The following is a 17532-nucleotide window of genomic DNA, read 5'->3' on the forward strand; positions in this document are numbered from 1 at the left end:
GCCTTTTATTGCGAAGAGGACAACAACAAAAGGCTAAGGGAAAGTCTGGATCAGGTAGGCGATCGAAGATACCAAGCCTATGTACTCATGGCGGCGTATAAACAACGAATCGCCGCTTACCATGATAAAAATGCCAAGCTTGTGGATCTGAATGTGGGGGACCTTGTGCTCCGAAAGGCCGACAAAATCCAGTCTCGAGAAGGCAAGGGCAAGTTAGGGCTCAACTATACGGGTCCATATCAGATAGTGGAAAAGATTGGATTCGCCACATTTAAAATTCAGGACATGGAGGGCAACACATTGCCGCGCACATGGAACCTCCAAAATCTCCGCAAATATTTTGTCAGAAAATGAAGTGTACACACGGTCTTGAGTACTCTTTTTCCTTTAGTAAGCTTTTTCCCATGTGGTTTTTCTTACTAAAGGTTTTAACGAGGCTCACTTATAAGACCTGCTTACTGTAATAAAGCATTTCTCCCATTAATAAACATCATTTGTTCTATTATCTGTGTTCTTTTTAAAGTTTATTGCAGCAATATCAATATTCCAGTCTTAAAAAGAAGGGGGGCATCCAACGCTCTCCACATTAACAAAGTATCGCTATCTCATAGCTACTTTTTCTCCTTGGACATAACAGAATCTATCTTATGGGCGGATCCATCTCTGAGAAGATCCCAATCTCCGATAGAGTTAAAACGATCATTGGACGCAAGGTCTTTACACTCTCTTACATATCCTTCCCAAAAAAGGATTCACAAGTCCTACGGACGGATCACTTCACCTCAAAGATAGGTAGCAAATTGATCCCCTAGGCAGCTTTACTTCCTTCAATGGAATAGAACAGCTTCTAACCTTCACAAAGGTCCATGCAATGGGGTACGGCTGGCCACCTACTCCAAAATAAATCCTAGATGCCTATATATTTACTTACGCAAACGTAATAGTAAAATAAATACCTGCCATAAAGGATTAAAACAAATTGTACTTAACGATTTTTTACAAATCACAAGTAAGCAACTAATTAACAATGGGAGCATCCTCCTTTGCACTATCCTCGCTTACGGCGCTTGCCTGGAAAGCCTCCTTCTCCACAGCCTCAGATACGCCAACCAAAGCTACCTCCTTTTCCACGAAAGTTGTGGGACCAAAAGGAAGGGCGTTATCGGTGATCGATTCTTCACCCGCCTTGGGGAGCACTTCCTCAAGCTCCACTAGAGGGACAGTAGTGGAAGGTTTGCTTTCTTCCATGGGTCCCTTCATCCATCTCCGAACATATTCGCGGATGTATTCCTTAGCGTCTGACATCTTGTCATATTTGGCTACGTCTTCTGGTTCGGGGACGGCGAATTGCGGATCTGTGAAATCAATCTCGGGATGCGCCAAGGAAAAGTACGCCATGAGCAGTTCGCCATAATAGAAGGCTTGTTCGCCCGCCATATATTCAGCTTCTCCTAGGGCGTCCTCATGGTTCTTGGCGTCCGTCACAATCTTTTCCTTTAGCTTCTCAATTTCCGCATCTCTAAGGACTAAGGCGGCTGTTGTAGAGGCAAGGTTCGCATTAGCAGAAGCAATGTTCGCATTGGCTTTCGCTACCTCTTTCTCCAACTTTTCAATGGTTGCCTTATCCGCCACACCTTGAAGGAGCTCGGCCTCCATAGCACGTATGCGAGTATACATCTGTCAAAAACAAACAGTTTCGTTAAAAAGAAAAGAGCAAAGGAACAACTTTTTCTACAAAAAGAAATCTTTTCTAGGGGACTCACCATAAGGAGATCAGTTTTCCCCTTTTGCGCATGAATAGAACCAGGAATTTGATTCTGAGTCCTTTGCACTTCGCCCACCTGGCCCAGGGCCTCATCCAAGTCGTTTATGATGGACTCATTCTCAAAAGATCCTTGTGCGCCATATTTGGCGGACCAATATCCGCCTATATCGGGCTTCACCATCTGCACAAACATTCAAGGATCAAAACTCAAGTCAAAAACTTGATGAACAGATAAAAATAAAAGGCAACTCACTTGTTCCATCTCCCCAACGGGCATGGCGGACTTCATGGCATCCGCCATAAGTTTAAAACCTCCAGAAGCCGCAGGTTTCCTCCTTTTTAGTGGCGGCTCAACCACTGTTTCTGCTGGGCGTTTTCCAGTATCCTTTGGAGGTTTTGCTGCTTGATCTTTCCTATGCGCCTCAACCTTTAAAAACTTCCTACGCTTCTCTGCAATAGCGTGATTGGCCTTAGATAAACCCCTGCCAAGGAAAACATTGAAGTAATCAAAGTTCGAGAAGAAATAAAAGTTACCTTGGTCAAATTACGCAATCTTGGAGTAAATGAATTGCTCCCCCTCTCGGCGAATCAACGGAATATCGCTCATCATGAAGGCTAAAGTGTCTGCGTATGTCCATGCATCCGCCTTGATCTTCTTCATGAGCTCCGCCACCACTTCATCGCTATCGGTCAATATTCGCATATCGCCCGCCATGTGTAAGGGCTTGGGATTCCAAAACGAGGGAAAACCCAGAGATTCGCCCTCTTTTATCTTCACATAGAAGAATTTCTCATCCCAGCAATGGACATTGGACATTTTGTCACTGAATGGCGAATATACTCCGAATTTGGCGAAGGTGAGATAGGATTCATACTTCCGTTTCGAGGGTTTATGGAAAGCTCTAAAAACACGACCCGTATATACTACTCCTAAATTTGAGGCGAGGTAGCAGTCTAAAGCAATATCCAACCAACCGTTGGGATGCAGTTGGCTGGCTGTAATATCAAAGTAGGAGAGGATGTCCGCCATCATCTTTGGGAGAGGAAGCCGGAATCCCCTCTCTACATGACTGCAATATACTGTTAGAAAACCACTAGGCGGACAGGAAGGTCGTTGATGGGCTGCGGCTAACTGAGTCTCATAATTATTGATCCAAGGGAAACGATTCGCCAGATCTACTAGATCCGCGGCACTCATACGAGACAGAGTGGACTCCGCTCGAGGGTTCTTTTTCCTAGGTGGGATAGAAGAAGAGGCCATTGTCCCCGGAAAATACATAACCTTAACGGCCGGAGCGGTACCGGAAACAGAGGTAAAAAGAACTGGATATCTGGTGGAACGAGTTTGGTAGCGATTACACGCCGAGTTACTAAACCCAGCTAAATCGGAGCTAACCGTGTCCTCGGAGGAAGAGGAGTTCTCTGATGACGAAGTGGTCCAACTAAAATCAACTTCTATTTCAGGAGAAGGGGTCGAATTAAAAAGCTCCGAAGTTGATCTAGAAGATGAAGACGAACTTCTAAACATCCAAAGAAAAGTTAAACAGAAGAAGATGAACTTACATGTGAAATCGGAAGCTTAGTGCGAAACTCTGAAAAATCCCAGAAAAAACTTCGAAAGGAGACAATGAAGAAGAAATGGAGAAGAAAGAGAAAGCGAAAGAGGAAGAAGGATGTTTTCTCCTTCCTGGGACAGTGCGTCCACTACACGTGTCATTCACCAATTGACATCGAACAGGGTGCTCATTAATGCAGATGTTTATGACGGCGTGCGGAAGCTCAAAAGCCCTAAAGGACTTTAAGGGCATTTTGGGGGGGCTTCTGATAACATAGAGATATCATCCCAAGGACCAAAAGAGATATTCGCCTTGAGAACGCCGCGTATTAATCCCTGAAAGGGAGCCGGCAGGCGGATCTCCACGGTTCTGCTCAGAGAGATCCGCTGGCGGACCTATGAGGCGAATCTCTTCATTCACCTGATTCGCCACTGTAACGGCTGGCCGCCGACTCGGCTATAAAGATCATTAATAAGTTATCAATTAGCTAACTGCCAGGTTAAAGATAACTTGTAACCGTCATTAATGAAGCATTAATGGAGGCTTTCTAGTTGCCTGAAGGTTACGACTTCCTAGCTATATATAGCCTGATTCCCTAGGCTATTAAGGTACACATTCTCACAACCTTTGTCAATTCAGTTTGTTTCCTTGATTCACCTTACTGACTTTGGCATCAGAGCTTTCCCCCATCGAACCCAACGACGCCCCCACAGGGACAGACGTTGATCAGAATTTCACTACTTGTTATCAATTAATTAATTAGAGAAAATGAGAGATTAGAATCACAATCATAATTAATCCCATAAATATTGGGGAATCTTATAGTTAGCTATAAAATTGTGTTATCAACTAGCAAATGAACTCATTTTACTTCCAAGAAATGAGGCCATGAAAATGGCGACAAAATGCATTGAAGAGGAACAAAGTGTAGGAATTATAAACTTTGAACAATGAAAATTCAAAAAATCAGACTTGGAATGAACAAACTAATGAAAGAAAGCTAAGAACTACCCACTTAGAGTTGAAGAACCCGAAAATGCAAGCAAGGAAGGAATCAAGGAAAAAAGACCCAAGAAGTTCGGAAGTAAAGATTGTGTTTGATATTGGATGTATGTTGAAAGGAGGAGAAGTGATCTTTATTTGAGGGGCTTGTTTAGTTGCAAGAACCCCTAATTTCCTTCCACTAACTTCTCTTACTTTCAGTTTATAGTTGCTAAAAAAGATGGGTAGTTAAATTAGTCAGAGCTAAAGTAGAAATAGGAACTAAGTTAACTAAAAACTGCACATGTTTAAAACATGTCATGTGCTCTAATTTTCAAATTTTATTTCTTCCTCTATATGAATCTGAAGTAGGCCCACAAACATACTTGGATTTCTCGAGATGTCTAGTTTCTAAAACATCCAATCTCGTGAAAGAATTCGTTCATTTGATGCCCCGAATAGTCAGTTGAAGTAGCGTTGGTACTGTAAACATGTACTTTAACTTTCAAAATTTATTTCTCCTTCCATATGGATCTGAATCAGGCCGACAAACATACCCCGAATTACTTGAGATGTATAGTTTCTGAAACTTCAAACCTCATGACAAAATTCATTCGTTTGCTGCCCCGACATTATAATTAAAAAATAATAAAAATTACATCAACATCATTTTTTTAATTATTAACTACAAAAATGGTTAAGCTGTATTACATAAACTTTACAATGCGGGAACCTTCTGCTAGTATATATTAATTTTAAGGATCAAAACCAAGCAATAAGGGAGCAATACGCAGTAAAGGTTCCAAAGCATCTGGTTTAAATTTTCTAGCAAACATATAACATATTTTGGTAGTGTTACCATTATAAACACATTCGTTACCATATCGAATTCCATTCAAGAATTCATCCGTAATCTGATCCGATCCGAACTTGGCGGGATGAGGACCTCCCCTCGACCAGTCCACGTAAGTAATGGTCCGGTTGGAGCTGAGTTCAGGATAAAGTATGTTAAGCAATGTCGGAACGTAATGTTCATCAAAGTAGCATGGAGGGAGACAATAGTCTTGAAAGAGCTTGTAGTACTTGTGGTCGGATATTATTTTGATGGCAAGATCACGGGTTGCTTCAAACCATTGAGACCCTTTTCTCCAATGAGTTATGTTAATATAAGGCGACATTTCGGGGTTATACCTACCACGGCCAGGCTTCTTTGGATTATCATATGATTCAACGAAACTTAAATTAGAGTTTAGGAGATAGTCGTATGTTGTCTTGAAATTAATTAAGGGAATGCATGATTCGGAAAGTAATATGAATCTTTGGTTAGAGATATCAAGGAGAGCATTTGCTAGTAATCTTTTCTCCGCGGCCATCATTGAATCGGTTCCCCAAGAGACTGCCTGCAAAGACGCATTTTGTAATTGTAATTGTAATTGTAACGATGTTAATTAAGAAAAAAGAAAAAAGTAATCACCTGACTAGGAATTCTTCTACGAAAGAAGACAGAAGAGGGATCCCATGAATCATTGTAAGAAGGATGTGGATGCACATATATGGAGTAGAGTCCTTGATGGCCTTCAAAATATTTCTCCCACAAAGCAGCCAATGGGAGCGATCCATATGTCAAGAACATAAAAGCTATTTTTCTAACCTTATTATTATTATTTTCTTCATCTTGATCGAATTCCGATGAATTATTTGAAAGTGTTATAGCTCTTACGAACAATTCTTCATCGGTCATATTGTGCATGAGTGATATTGGAGGCGGTGGAGAGAAAGAAAGAGAAAGAGTTGAATCAAAATTGATGAATGATGGGAATGTTTTGAAATAGGAAGAAGCTAAGATTGCAAGTGAAAAACCAATTAAAAAGAAAAGGAAATGCAGTGCATATGCATAGCCCCCCTTTGAACTTGATTTATGTTTTTCATTAACCATTTTCATTTTCATGTACAAGAGATCAAAAACAAAGAAACAAGACTTTTGAGTTTCAAATGTAACATACTTTTTTATTGCTTAAAAAAGTTGGAAGAATACTTGAAACTGAAGAAATGTTTCCATGTGTTTGACTTTAATCCTCAAGTTTGCATCAAACTCAAAGTGGATCAATATCTTTTCTTTATACAAGTTTCTATTGCTTGTCACAATTTATTTATTATAGGCTTAATATATTTGCCCCTGAATTTGTCCAAAAAATTTGATTGGCCACTGAACTTGCATAAAATGTTCAGTTAGCTCTCTGAACTTACAAAAAATGTAATCAATTGATCATTCAGTCGCAAAAAAGCAAATTAAATGCGGAAAATGTATTCCACGCATCTTAAAATGTTATTACATAATTCAAAAACAGATTAAAAATGAAGTTATTACTTATTCAACTATAAAACTTGTTTTCTCCAATATTAGAACTGTATACCCGATTTTGGTCGTTTTACTTTTTTTTAAGACTCGTGCAATACATCTTCCGCATTTAACTTACTTTTTTTTTTATTTTTTTACAACCGAGTGATTAATTGATAATATTTTTTGTAAATTCAGGAGGCTAACTGAATATTTTATGAAAGTTCATAGGGTTATGAGAACATTTTAAAAGTTCAGAAGACCAATCAATCTTTTTGACGAATTGAGGGCCAAATGATTTATTAAGCCTTTATTATATCTGTAACACGTACTTCATATACATGTATAAAATATAAATATATCTTTAAGAGTAGAGTATCATATTTTAGTCAAACAAATGTGGCATGGCATGTAGGGATGATTTTGTTTATGATATGTAGTGTGTTTCCGATTTATAAAGTGATTTACTAAACTCAGCCCTAAATTTACACTTTTAGCTCCGTGAATAGACCGAAATACCCTTTGCATTAAATTTCAAAAAACCCAAAACCTCTCAAGAAGCCAAAACGATTTTTGCTCAAATCCGGACAAATTAGTGAGTCGAATCATGGATGGTGATAGAAACCGTAAAGGAAAAGCTAAAATGGTAAGATTTACCGCTTTATTTCGTTGATTTTTGATTCGAATTGAATCTGTTGTGGTTTTTAAAAATTTCGACCGGAATCGCAGTCGGGCGTATGAACATCACGCCCGATCTGCGGTTCGGGCGTATGAGTATCACGCCCGACCAGTGGTGCGGGCGTGATAGCCACATGCCCGAACCAATGGTAGGGCGTGATACGCATACGCCCTAACCACTGATAGGGGGTGATGCGCATACGCCCGACCAATGGTTCGGGCGTGATTCCCTTACGCCCCCATTTTTTTTTAATAAAAATTAATATTTTTTAAAATTTTAGTAATTTAGTGTAATTTTAGTTTAATTTTAGTATAAATTTTAGTATAAAAATTAATATTTTTTAAAAATTTAGTAAATTAGTGTAATTTTAGTTTAATTTTAGTAAACATTTAGTATAAATTTTAGTATAAAAATTAATATTTTTTAAAATTTTAGTAATTTAGTGTAATTTTAATTTAATTTTAGTAAACATTTAGTATAAATTTTAGTATAAAAATTAATATTTTTTAAAATTTTAGTAATTTAGTGTAATTTTAGTTTAATTTTAGTAAACATTTTAGTAATTTAGTGTAATTTTAGTATAATTTAGTATAAATTGAGTATAACTTTGTTATAATTTTATTAATTTAGTAGTATTTTAGCATAATTTTATAAATTTAGTATAATTTACATTATTTACAATTTTATTAATTTAGTGTAATTTTTTTTTGTAGACGGAGCGGCCTACTAGGGGTGGGAAATCCATCCCGTCATCTGCTCGTCGTTTAGATATGGACGACGAGGATGATACACCACGGCATACGAGATTGCGTGGTATAGATATTTCTGGTCGTAGGCGGAGAGGGGCTGCGACGGAGCAGGTGAGGAGGGGGCCGATTGCGGATCAGGCCGATATTCATGGATCAGAGGGGGCGACTGATTTTGATGACAGAGAGCCCGATAGCGATTCTTTTCAGGACTACCTGGATGTGGCAGCCCGGGCAGTGCGACAGTCCGCTGTTGCACATGATCGTGAGGTTGAGGAGAGCGATGAGCAGCCGACCCCGGGGAGACAGTCGACCCAGCGCGTAAGAGGTCGTTTTGCGAGTACAGGTATTTTAGTATTGTTTAGTATTTTTTAATATTATTTAGTATAATTTTAGTATAATTTAGTATTTTTTTAGTATAGTTTAGTATGGTGTCCGAGTCTCCCCCTACTGACTCGCTTTATGCCATGTGCATGATGATGTTTGGGGTGAGTCCGGTTGAGCTTCTGTTGCCGACTAGTCATTTATGGGCAGGTGGAGGTGTATTTATTGGGGCTGTACAGGGGCTTCTCGCTGAGGGTAGGGATGACGCTACTCGGGCCACAGCGTGGATGTGGCTTATGCTTGGATCCACTCTGTTTGTTGACAAGAGTGGAGATAGGATTAGGCCGGCCCATCTTCATGAGGTTTACAGCGGTGTCAGCGGGGCAGCTTGACTATCATGGGGGTCTGCCACACTAGCCATGTTGTACCAGCAGTTGGGGATAGCGAGCAGAGGAGACTGTTCAGGTATATGCGGATGTTTGACCCTACTGCAGGCATGGATATATGAGTATTTTCTGGTTTTTCGGCCGCATAGAGGAGCTCACTTGATCCCAACTGACCATGCCCGTGCACTGAGATGGGAGGTCGGGGTACCAGGCAAGACGACCGTCCGACTAGATACCTTTCGCGGGCAGCTGTATCGTATGACGGCGGCAGAGGTATTTTATAAAATTTTAGAATTTATTTAATTATTATTTATAGTATATTATTATTTTTTTGTTGAGTATTACTTTTTTCCAGGTGACGTGGTTGCCTTATGGTCCTGTCGCCGATGATGATCGGCTTCGAGTGTCCTACGCCGGTTGGATACGGTGTAGAGACATCGTCGAGTCGTATATGCCCGATCGAGCGCTGCGACAGGTCGGATATACTCAGCATATCCCAGCTGAGCGTATTAGACCTGATAAAGCAGTACGACCATGGAAGTCGTTATCGTACAGGCTCACGCATTCCTTAGTCACAGTTGAGGACACCTGGCGGAGATTTCCATCGGCTCGGGGCATTGATCGGAGGAGATGCCGACCAGTTGGATACGATCCCACTGCCTGTGATCCTGCTTATATGGATTGGTATTTCGCATCCCCATCTCCTTCATGCACCACAGGCTGGACCGGTACAGCATGCTCGCGCCAACAGCGAATTTGTAAGTTTATTATTATTTAATATTATTATTTAGTATTAGTTTATATGTGTTTAATTTTTAATATTTATTTATTACTTTTTTGTTTGCAGTGGGTTAGTTGGTTGTGACGTGTCACCCAACTATCGGCTACCCACCGATCTGACGAGGATGTTCCACGCATTAAGAGGGAGATGGATGAGTTTATGGATGCGTGGCGTCGGGCGAGCTGATTTTTTGTTGTAGACATTCATACATTTAAACACTTTTTGTTGTAGATATTAAATTTACTCTATTACGTTTATAAATGTTTATGTTTATTAATGTTTATTTTAATTTTTATGTTTTAAATTTTTTTTTGTTAAGTACATTTATGTAGTTACGGGCTTAACGGACTATTTACGGGTTTAACGGCCTATTTACGGGATTCATAAGCTATTTTTTTTGCTCTCTCGATACACGGGCGTGTGAACATCACGCCTCACCATGTGGTCGGGCGTGATAGCCCCACGCCTCACCGTGTGGTCGGACGTGGCGTGGGGCTATCACGCCCGACCACACGGTGAGGCGTGATGTCCATACGCCCGTGTATCGAGAGAGCAAAAAAAATAGCTTTTTCCACCCCAAAACCCATGAAAGGGTAATTTCGTCCTTTCACGGGGCTAGGGGTGGGAAATTGGGGCTGGGTTTAACAACACCCTTTATAAATGGAGGAATCCTATGATAATAATCATGCATCAATTTTATAATTATTATTCACCTATTTTCCTTGACTAATATTGTGTTTTTTAAGAAAAATACTAATATTGTTAATTCTTTTGTTTATTTAAAATAAAAGACATGCAGTAAATTTAATATAATGTTCGAATGTGAATAAACAACAAGCCTTGTAAATTATAAGTGTTTTAACTAGATAGTGCAAACGGTTTAATTACGACGTGTTGTGAACGCGGTGTGGAGGCAAAGGCCAGTCTCTGTCCAAAAAAATCAATTCACACCAACATGTGTGACTTAAGCCACACATTAGGTGCGAAACATAAAACCACAATTTGATGTTGCGTCAAAAGGAGCCATATGACGTGTGATTTAGTTCACAAGTCGTGTGGCGTTTAAAGCTCAAAATAGCGGGATACCTCAACGAGCCAACGAATGAGCCAATGAGTCACTCCTAAAGACTTTCACATGTGTTAAACATGTGCAAAATGCCACACTAATTAGGGAGGCATGAATCAAGGAAGAGTGGAAGAAATGGCAAATGATGAAAGCAAAAATAGGAAAATGGGATGAGAGGAAAAAAGATGAGTGAGAAGAATACACAACTACCCGAAAACAATATAAATAAGAGCCAAAGCATCAATTCTAAATCCTAACCAACCAATAAAAAATACCTAAGTTATGCCAAAAAATTTTAGACTTCGAGCATTTTTCTTTCTAGTTTTAAGTTCTAAATTCAACTCCAAAAACTCATTTCTAGCCTCAAATCACAATTTAATAGGGTAAATTACATACGTGGTGTATATCTTTTACCTATTTTTACACTTTGGTGTACAACTAAAATTTTTTCACACTAAACTGTACAATCTTCCAGTGACCTCCCACTAAAATGTACAGCCGGTAATTGTGACTGGTCAACGTTGGTCAAACCGCCATGTCATCAATTTTTATTAACATAATGGGCCCATGACATGTGCAATTACTAAGTTACCCTTTTATAAATTCAATCTAAAAGCCATCAATTATTGATAATTATTTTTACACCTTTCAATTAATTATTCTTCTTCTCCTACACATATTTATCTCTCTTCACTTGTTCTTCTCTCTCTTCAACATAAAGGAACCCACATTTTTTAGAGCCTCCAAAATCAAGATTTTTTCAAACTGGGTTTTTAATTTAAAGATTTCTCCAAACTTCCAAAACCAAGATTGATGAAGATTTTGAGTTACCAAACACTTTTATTTTTGTATTTAGAGTTTTTTTTTTAAAACAGACACTAAAGGGGATAATACGCAACTCCGTCTTCCTTCCATCGCGTGTGATGATAGCTTCATCATCTGCACCTAATATCCACCAGAGAAGAAACATTTGGAAAAATCATTGTCATCCTTCAACCACATGACTGCGTCGGTGATTGGTAATGACGAAGTAACATTGGTAATGATAAATCGGGTTGAGAAGAAGAAGGTGCTAAAGGGGATATGTGGGAACAAATTGTACCTTGGGATTATTGTTGTAACCATTTTTTCGTCCATAAAAACTTACACCTACACCAACTGTACTTCTCCCATGTGCTCGTAATGGTTGTTTCCGTTTTGGGCCGTGAATGAAGTTATCTCTTTAGACAGTTGGAAGACTGGATATGGAGTTCATACATTATGGGTATCGAGTTGGAAGCGAAGCCAAGTAATGAGAGGAGCATAATTTTCTTTTCGATTATGATTTAAGCTTTTATTCCTATTGAGTGAGTAAAATCAGACAATAAGTTAGAGAGAGAGAGAGGAGTTACAAGGAGATAGAATTTAGAGAGAGAAAGGAAAAGAGTGAGGAAGAGGAGTTTCAAAGTGGGAGATAAGATAAGGTTATTTTAATAATTTTATAATAGGGTGTCAAGTTTTTACTTTTGGAGTGGTCAAATTGCTGATGTGGCAACTTTGACTTGCGTTGACCGGTCACAAAATACCGGCTGTACATAATACACTTTAGTGGGAGGTCACTGAAAGGTTGTACAGTTTAGTGTGAAATTTTTTTGGTTGTACACCAAAGTGTGAAAATAGGTAAAGGCTGTACACCACGTATGTAATTTACCCCAATTTAATAAGCTATTTTCTAGTTCATGTCTTCCGTTTTGTCAATCCCGAGTCCAAAAATAAACATTTTCCTAGCTCAAATTTAATAAAAGTCAATTTCTGCCCGTTTTTATACATTATGTCAGCAAATTTGTTTTTAGATTTCTGACCCCTTCTGTCCTGTTTTTGTCCTTAATTTTTACTCACATTCGTTCCTAACGCTCCAAATTTAATTTTAGGCTTTCGTTTCTCCTTAATTCGTGTCCGAAAACCTGGTTTTCAATCCTTTCTTTAGACCCTGAATCATTTTACACAATCTGCCCAACAAGTTCGTTTTGACAATTCTAGCCCCTTACGTCTCATTTCTGTCCCGAATCTTCACACAATCTTGTACCTAACATCCTAAATTTTTTTATTTTAGACTCTCATTTTTCAAGCCATCCAAAATTTGGCATAATTCTGGCCCAATTAAGTTCATTTTGATCAATCAAACCGAAAGTTTACAGACGAAGTCAGCCCCACTTTCACCGATCACTCGAGATGCTCATGATATTCGTGGATCTGAAGCTGACCGCAATTCAAGGCTTCGTCAAGATCGCCGATTTTTAGTGTGAAGTTTGACATTTCCATTTCTATTTCATTTGTTATTGTTATTCCATTTCAATTTCCATATATATCGTTGATTTGTTCATATATAATTCTGCAATTGATGGAGCTATATTCTGTATAGATATTATTTTCAATTGTAATTATTTGTTTTTATTTGAATATTTGTATTCAGACTATTTTACATCAATAAATTGGATCACTTTTCCATCAATCCTCATGTCAATTTCGCATTTACATTTTCTTTACTTAATTTGCAATAGCTATAAATTACGTAGTAAAGCTTCTATAGCGGCGCTAGAAATCCAAGAGAGACTTTTTCAATCCATGCGTTCTCGTCAATCGTTTCGTTTAGATTTCAAGTTTTTGCACTCATAATCCACAAACATGGTCGTCCATATTAATTGAGAACTAATTTCTTTGATACGTGAACACCCAAACCACTTGTGACAAGGCTAAAATTAACAATATTATGAAAATATCGCTAATAATTTTTTAGCATGCCCAATGGGACTTACATTTTTTAGGTTGGTATCTTGCCTATGCACCATGACATATTTAGATTTTATATCTCCAATGCAAGCACACTCCAAAGTTGTCAAAACTTAACACATAATCTTATAATATTTTATTTTATTTTCTCTTTCATCCATATTACATTTGACAACTTAAAAAAAAAAATACTCCAATACTAAGCAACTCTAAAAATTATCACTATGGTCTCACAAATTATTATTTTATATATAATTTATTTTAATAATAAATATTGCCCTAAAATTCCACCAATAGTAGGCAACTAAATTATTTTTTTATATTAAAAAAAGAAAAAGTAAGGGTGTCAAAAATTGACAATATTGCTATAATCATTTAAGTAACCTTTTTACTCCAATACAAGACACTCTTTCAAGCACTCTCTGGCTCATCAAGCACTCTTCCAAGTACCTTACATTAGAGATGCTCTTATTAATAGAATAGCGTATACTTCAAAAAAAAAAAAGCGTATATTAAATAGAGGACATTTAAAAAGATATTCTGTTATTTCAGGGATTTTTTTTTTTAAACTTGTAGTTTAAAAACTTCACAAAGTAACTTAAGTGGTATGTTTTGTTTACAAAACAATAAATTACAATGTTAAGTCTGTTAATAACATTTTTATCTTAAAAATATATATTCTTATATATTAATTGATAAAATACAGCCCCAAAACACAACTCCCTAAATCGAAACTCTAAATCATATGGTTGACATTTTACGTTTATTATTAATTTGACAATATATAAACTTTTTTTTTAACAATTTATAAACTAAAATTGATGTTTAAATTCATTTTACACAATTATAATTCGTCTATGTTAAATGTAATTTAAAATAAAAAATAAATTTGCTATTGATTATCATCAAAACTGAACACTCTAATTTTAAATACTTTATTTTATTAAAAAATAAAAGTGTACCACAAATCTCTATTTAGCCAAAAAAAAAAAAAAAAAAAAATATTCATCACAACTATATATTCCCCATTCTCAAAATCTAGGGTATATCCTTCCAATTTCACTTACAATTGTTCTAATTTTGTGGAAAAGGGTATCCCCAAGACTCTCAATTCTCAAGTATTGTCTCATTTAAAGGAGGACAATGGACTTGTTTTAGGGTTGGACTTCACTTTATGGGGGCAAAAAATTGGTGTAAGGGGGCTGAATTACCCTTTTAAAATTGTAGTATTAGCCCTTGTTTGGGAGGAGGTTAATGGGAGTAGGTGGGAGTAATGGAAGGTTAAGTATTGAGTTAACCTTGTTTGGAAGTTATTTTTTGAGAGTAAATGGAGGTTAATAGAGTTAAATGTTTACTTCCTCTAACCTCCAAAATAGGGGTTAATGGGAGTAACGTAAACTTTTTTAAAATTTCTTGTCTCTGCAGAGTAAATTTAACCTTCCTTCTCCTCCATATTTAAACTCTCAAACAAGGTTAAACATTTATCCTCATTTACATCCTATAAACTCCCAAACAAGGTTAATTGTTAACTTTCCGTTCCATCACTCCCCTTCCCTTTCCATTACCTCCTTTAACTCTTCCCTTCATTAACCTCCAAACTTCCAAAAAAGGCTTAGTATATAGATTCGTAACCTAGAGTAATAATAATAGAAGAAATCCATATAAAAACTCATCATTTCCTCTGCAGCAGCCTTAGCCCGCCGATCCGGATTTTTTTAGCAATGGCTACGGGAGAGCTTGCTTGCAGTTACGCTACTTTGGTCCTCCATGATGATGGAATCCCCGTCACTGTAACAACTCTTTCCTCTTTTCTTCTTTCTATTATTACCTTTTTCTGTATTTTTTTCAAGTAATCGATCAAAAATACATGTAAAATTCAGGCGGAAAAGATTGCTGCATTAGTCAAGGCAGCCAACGTATCGGTCGAATCTTACTGGCCAAGCTTGTTTGCCAAGTTGGCAGAGAAGAGGAGTCTTGACGATCTCATCTTCAATGTTGGTTCTGGTGGCGCTGCTGCTCCCCTCGCCGTTTCTGCTCCCGCAGCCGGTGCTGGTGATGCCGTTGCGTCCGCTCCTGCTGTTGAAGCAAAGAAGGTACGCCTCTCTGAATTTTCTTTTTGTAATGTCGATGACATCTTTATTACAGATCTTTTCATGATTTAATTCAAAAAAAAAATTGTTTGATTTACAAGAACACCGTACATTTTCCTGTGCAGGAGGAGCCAAAGGAAGAGAGTGACGATGATATGGGATTCAGCTTGTTTGATTAGGTGATTCGGCTCCATAATTAGAACTTATCAGAGTCCTAACACAGATTTCTAGTATTGGTTCCATTTTGGAATGAATTTTTGGATTGGTACTTTGTATTTTTCACAACTTTTTAGCTACCGATTTTGGATTACATACTAAATGATTGATTCAATTAGCTTTACTTATTTGCCTAGTTAGTTACACTATTTTGGGGGCTTTTGCAGAACTCTTTGTTACATTTGTTTTATCTAATGATTTTTAATATGTCGTTGGCTAAATACATAAATTCACACTTAGATGAGCATGAACTAAATCTGTAAATTTGATTGCTTTTATAGCTACTGTGGTTTAAGTCAAATCTATACGTTTGTGTATAAGTTATTTAACTTCAAATTGCATAAAGCACACTGAATATCAATTATGTATTTGGCATATCGCTTTGTCTTGAGAATGAATTAGCTTATTAGCATGTGAATGCTTTCATCTTATATTGGCTGGATTTAGGATTAATTTCATAGAGCTTTCACATGCTAAAATGGTTGTACTTACTTACCCTTGGGATATTTTTGATTGAGTTTGGAATTGGTATAGCTGGTATTGCAGTTGCTTTATGTGCATTGATAATTTGCTTTATTTAGTGGTTCTAGTGAATGTTTTGTTATTCTTGTGGTGAGTACCCATTGCAATGGGTCTCTTTGCACTTTAGGTAGTTGCCTTTGCACGTTAGGTTCTCTATTTCCATCCGTTCTTCTTTCCTATCCCCTTTTTCTGATATCTTTCTGCTCTTTCACCCTTCATCTTCACAGATTTACACTAGTTAGAGCTCTTTTATGAGTTTAAGATCTGATCTTCTAGCATGGTGGTTTTCCTCAGATTGAAATCCTCTTTTTCACGATGTTCGTCTGCAAAATCCCTAAAACCCCCCTGTTCATATGAGGTGCAGACCTCAAGCCAAATCTCAGGTGATGAGTGTGTTTCTTCTAGTATCGGAGAAAAAACTTCAACTTTTGGCTAGACTTGTCGGAATTCTGGAAGGTTGTGGATTCTACCATTGAGTGCCTCCACCTTATCTCTAGTTAATAAGTAATTTCATTGTTGTTTATGTTGTCTTTTTTTTTTTTTCATTTTTAAGATTTGGTGTGTTTATCGGGTTGATTTACTGTCAAAGTTTATGATCTTCAGTCAGGGTCATTCAAGACCGATGAGATTTGCTTAGTAACAAATTTTTTTTTTTTTTTCTTTTTGGCTTTTCGTTATAACATTTATGTTGAACATTTCTTTATAGATCTTGTATGTTTATAAAACGGTTAGCTTATGTTGAAGTTCTCTGCTCTCAATGTCACTCATTTAGCAGGTGGTTATTCTCCCCATGATTATCTATCATTGATGTACCGTTGGTTTTATTTTTGAATGAAATTTGTTCTATTAAAAAAAACTAATGAGTTTGATTCAGTAGGGGGTTAGGAATCTATACGTAGGCGGCTATGTAATTTTTCAAAGTCCTAGCATGATAAAACTTTACCGTTTTGGTGTCCACTAAAAAATAAAAAATAACTAACGTGAAAATAGTAAATATATTTAATTTTCTATAAGGTCAAAGCGAATGACATTTTTACACTTTTTTATTTTTAGTAATAAGTTTTTTAAATTTTTTGTAAATTAAAATTTAATTCAGAATTTTTTTTTATCAAAACTAAGAAATGAAATTATTGGTTTTTTTTTTTTATGGAAAAGAGATATAATAAATATGAGTTCAAGAGTGTTATGAAAATACAGAATAAGTAATTAATAATGGTAATATAGTTTTATAATTATTTAAAAAATAAAATTTAAATAAATAAAAATTTTATAAAATAAAATGAGATTACGGGATATAAACATAAAAGACCTTT

At 37.0% G+C, this 17532-nt stretch overlaps 2 protein-coding genes across 2 annotated transcripts; one reads left to right on the top strand and one right to left on the bottom strand.

Moving 5' to 3' along the window:
• Positions 1 to 5057: 5057 nt before the first annotated feature.
• On the bottom strand, positions 5058 to 6238 carry LOC136227139 (glycosyltransferase BC10-like). The gene is made up of 2 exons (XM_066015835.1): positions 5777 to 6238; positions 5058 to 5702 (listed from the first exon to the last, which is right to left on the bottom strand). Exons 1-2 carry the CDS (start codon positions 6236 to 6238, stop codon positions 5058 to 5060), a joined length of 1107 nt encoding a protein of 368 aa, XP_065871907.1.
• Positions 6239 to 15022: 8784 nt separating this feature from the next.
• LOC136226639 (large ribosomal subunit protein P1-like) lies at positions 15023 to 15825 on the top strand. The gene is made up of 3 exons (XM_066015247.1): positions 15023 to 15181; positions 15272 to 15484; positions 15607 to 15825. The coding sequence occupies exons 1-3, from the start codon at positions 15113 to 15115 to the stop codon at positions 15658 to 15660; spliced, it is 336 nt and encodes a 111-aa protein (XP_065871319.1). The 5' UTR covers positions 15023 to 15112; the 3' UTR covers positions 15661 to 15825.
• The last annotated feature ends 1707 nt before the right edge of the window (positions 15826 to 17532 follow it).

This window comes from Euphorbia lathyris, chromosome 4 (genome assembly GCF_963576675.1).
Source record: "Euphorbia lathyris chromosome 4, ddEupLath1.1, whole genome shotgun sequence".
In the NCBI taxonomy this organism is placed as follows: domain Eukaryota; kingdom Viridiplantae; phylum Streptophyta; class Magnoliopsida; order Malpighiales; family Euphorbiaceae; genus Euphorbia; species Euphorbia lathyris.

Bases quoted from the DNA above. Each gene is read 5' to 3' on its own strand.
- LOC136227139 (XM_066015835.1), bottom strand. From the start codon at position 6,238: ATGGTTAATGAAAAACATAAATCAAGTTCAAAGGGGGGCTATGCATAT. The intron at 5,703-5,776 runs GTGATTACTTTT...GCGTCTTTGCAG, and splicing joins GTAGAAGAATTCCTAGTCAG to GCAGTCTCTTGGGGAACCGA.
- LOC136226639 (XM_066015247.1), top strand. From the start codon at position 15,113: ATGGCTACGGGAGAGCTTGCTTGCAGTTACGCTACTTTGGTCCTCCAT. The intron at 15,182-15,271 runs GTAACAACTCTT...TGTAAAATTCAG, and splicing joins ATGATGGAATCCCCGTCACT to GCGGAAAAGATTGCTGCATT. The intron at 15,485-15,606 runs GTACGCCTCTCT...TTTCCTGTGCAG, and splicing joins CTGCTGTTGAAGCAAAGAAG to GAGGAGCCAAAGGAAGAGAG.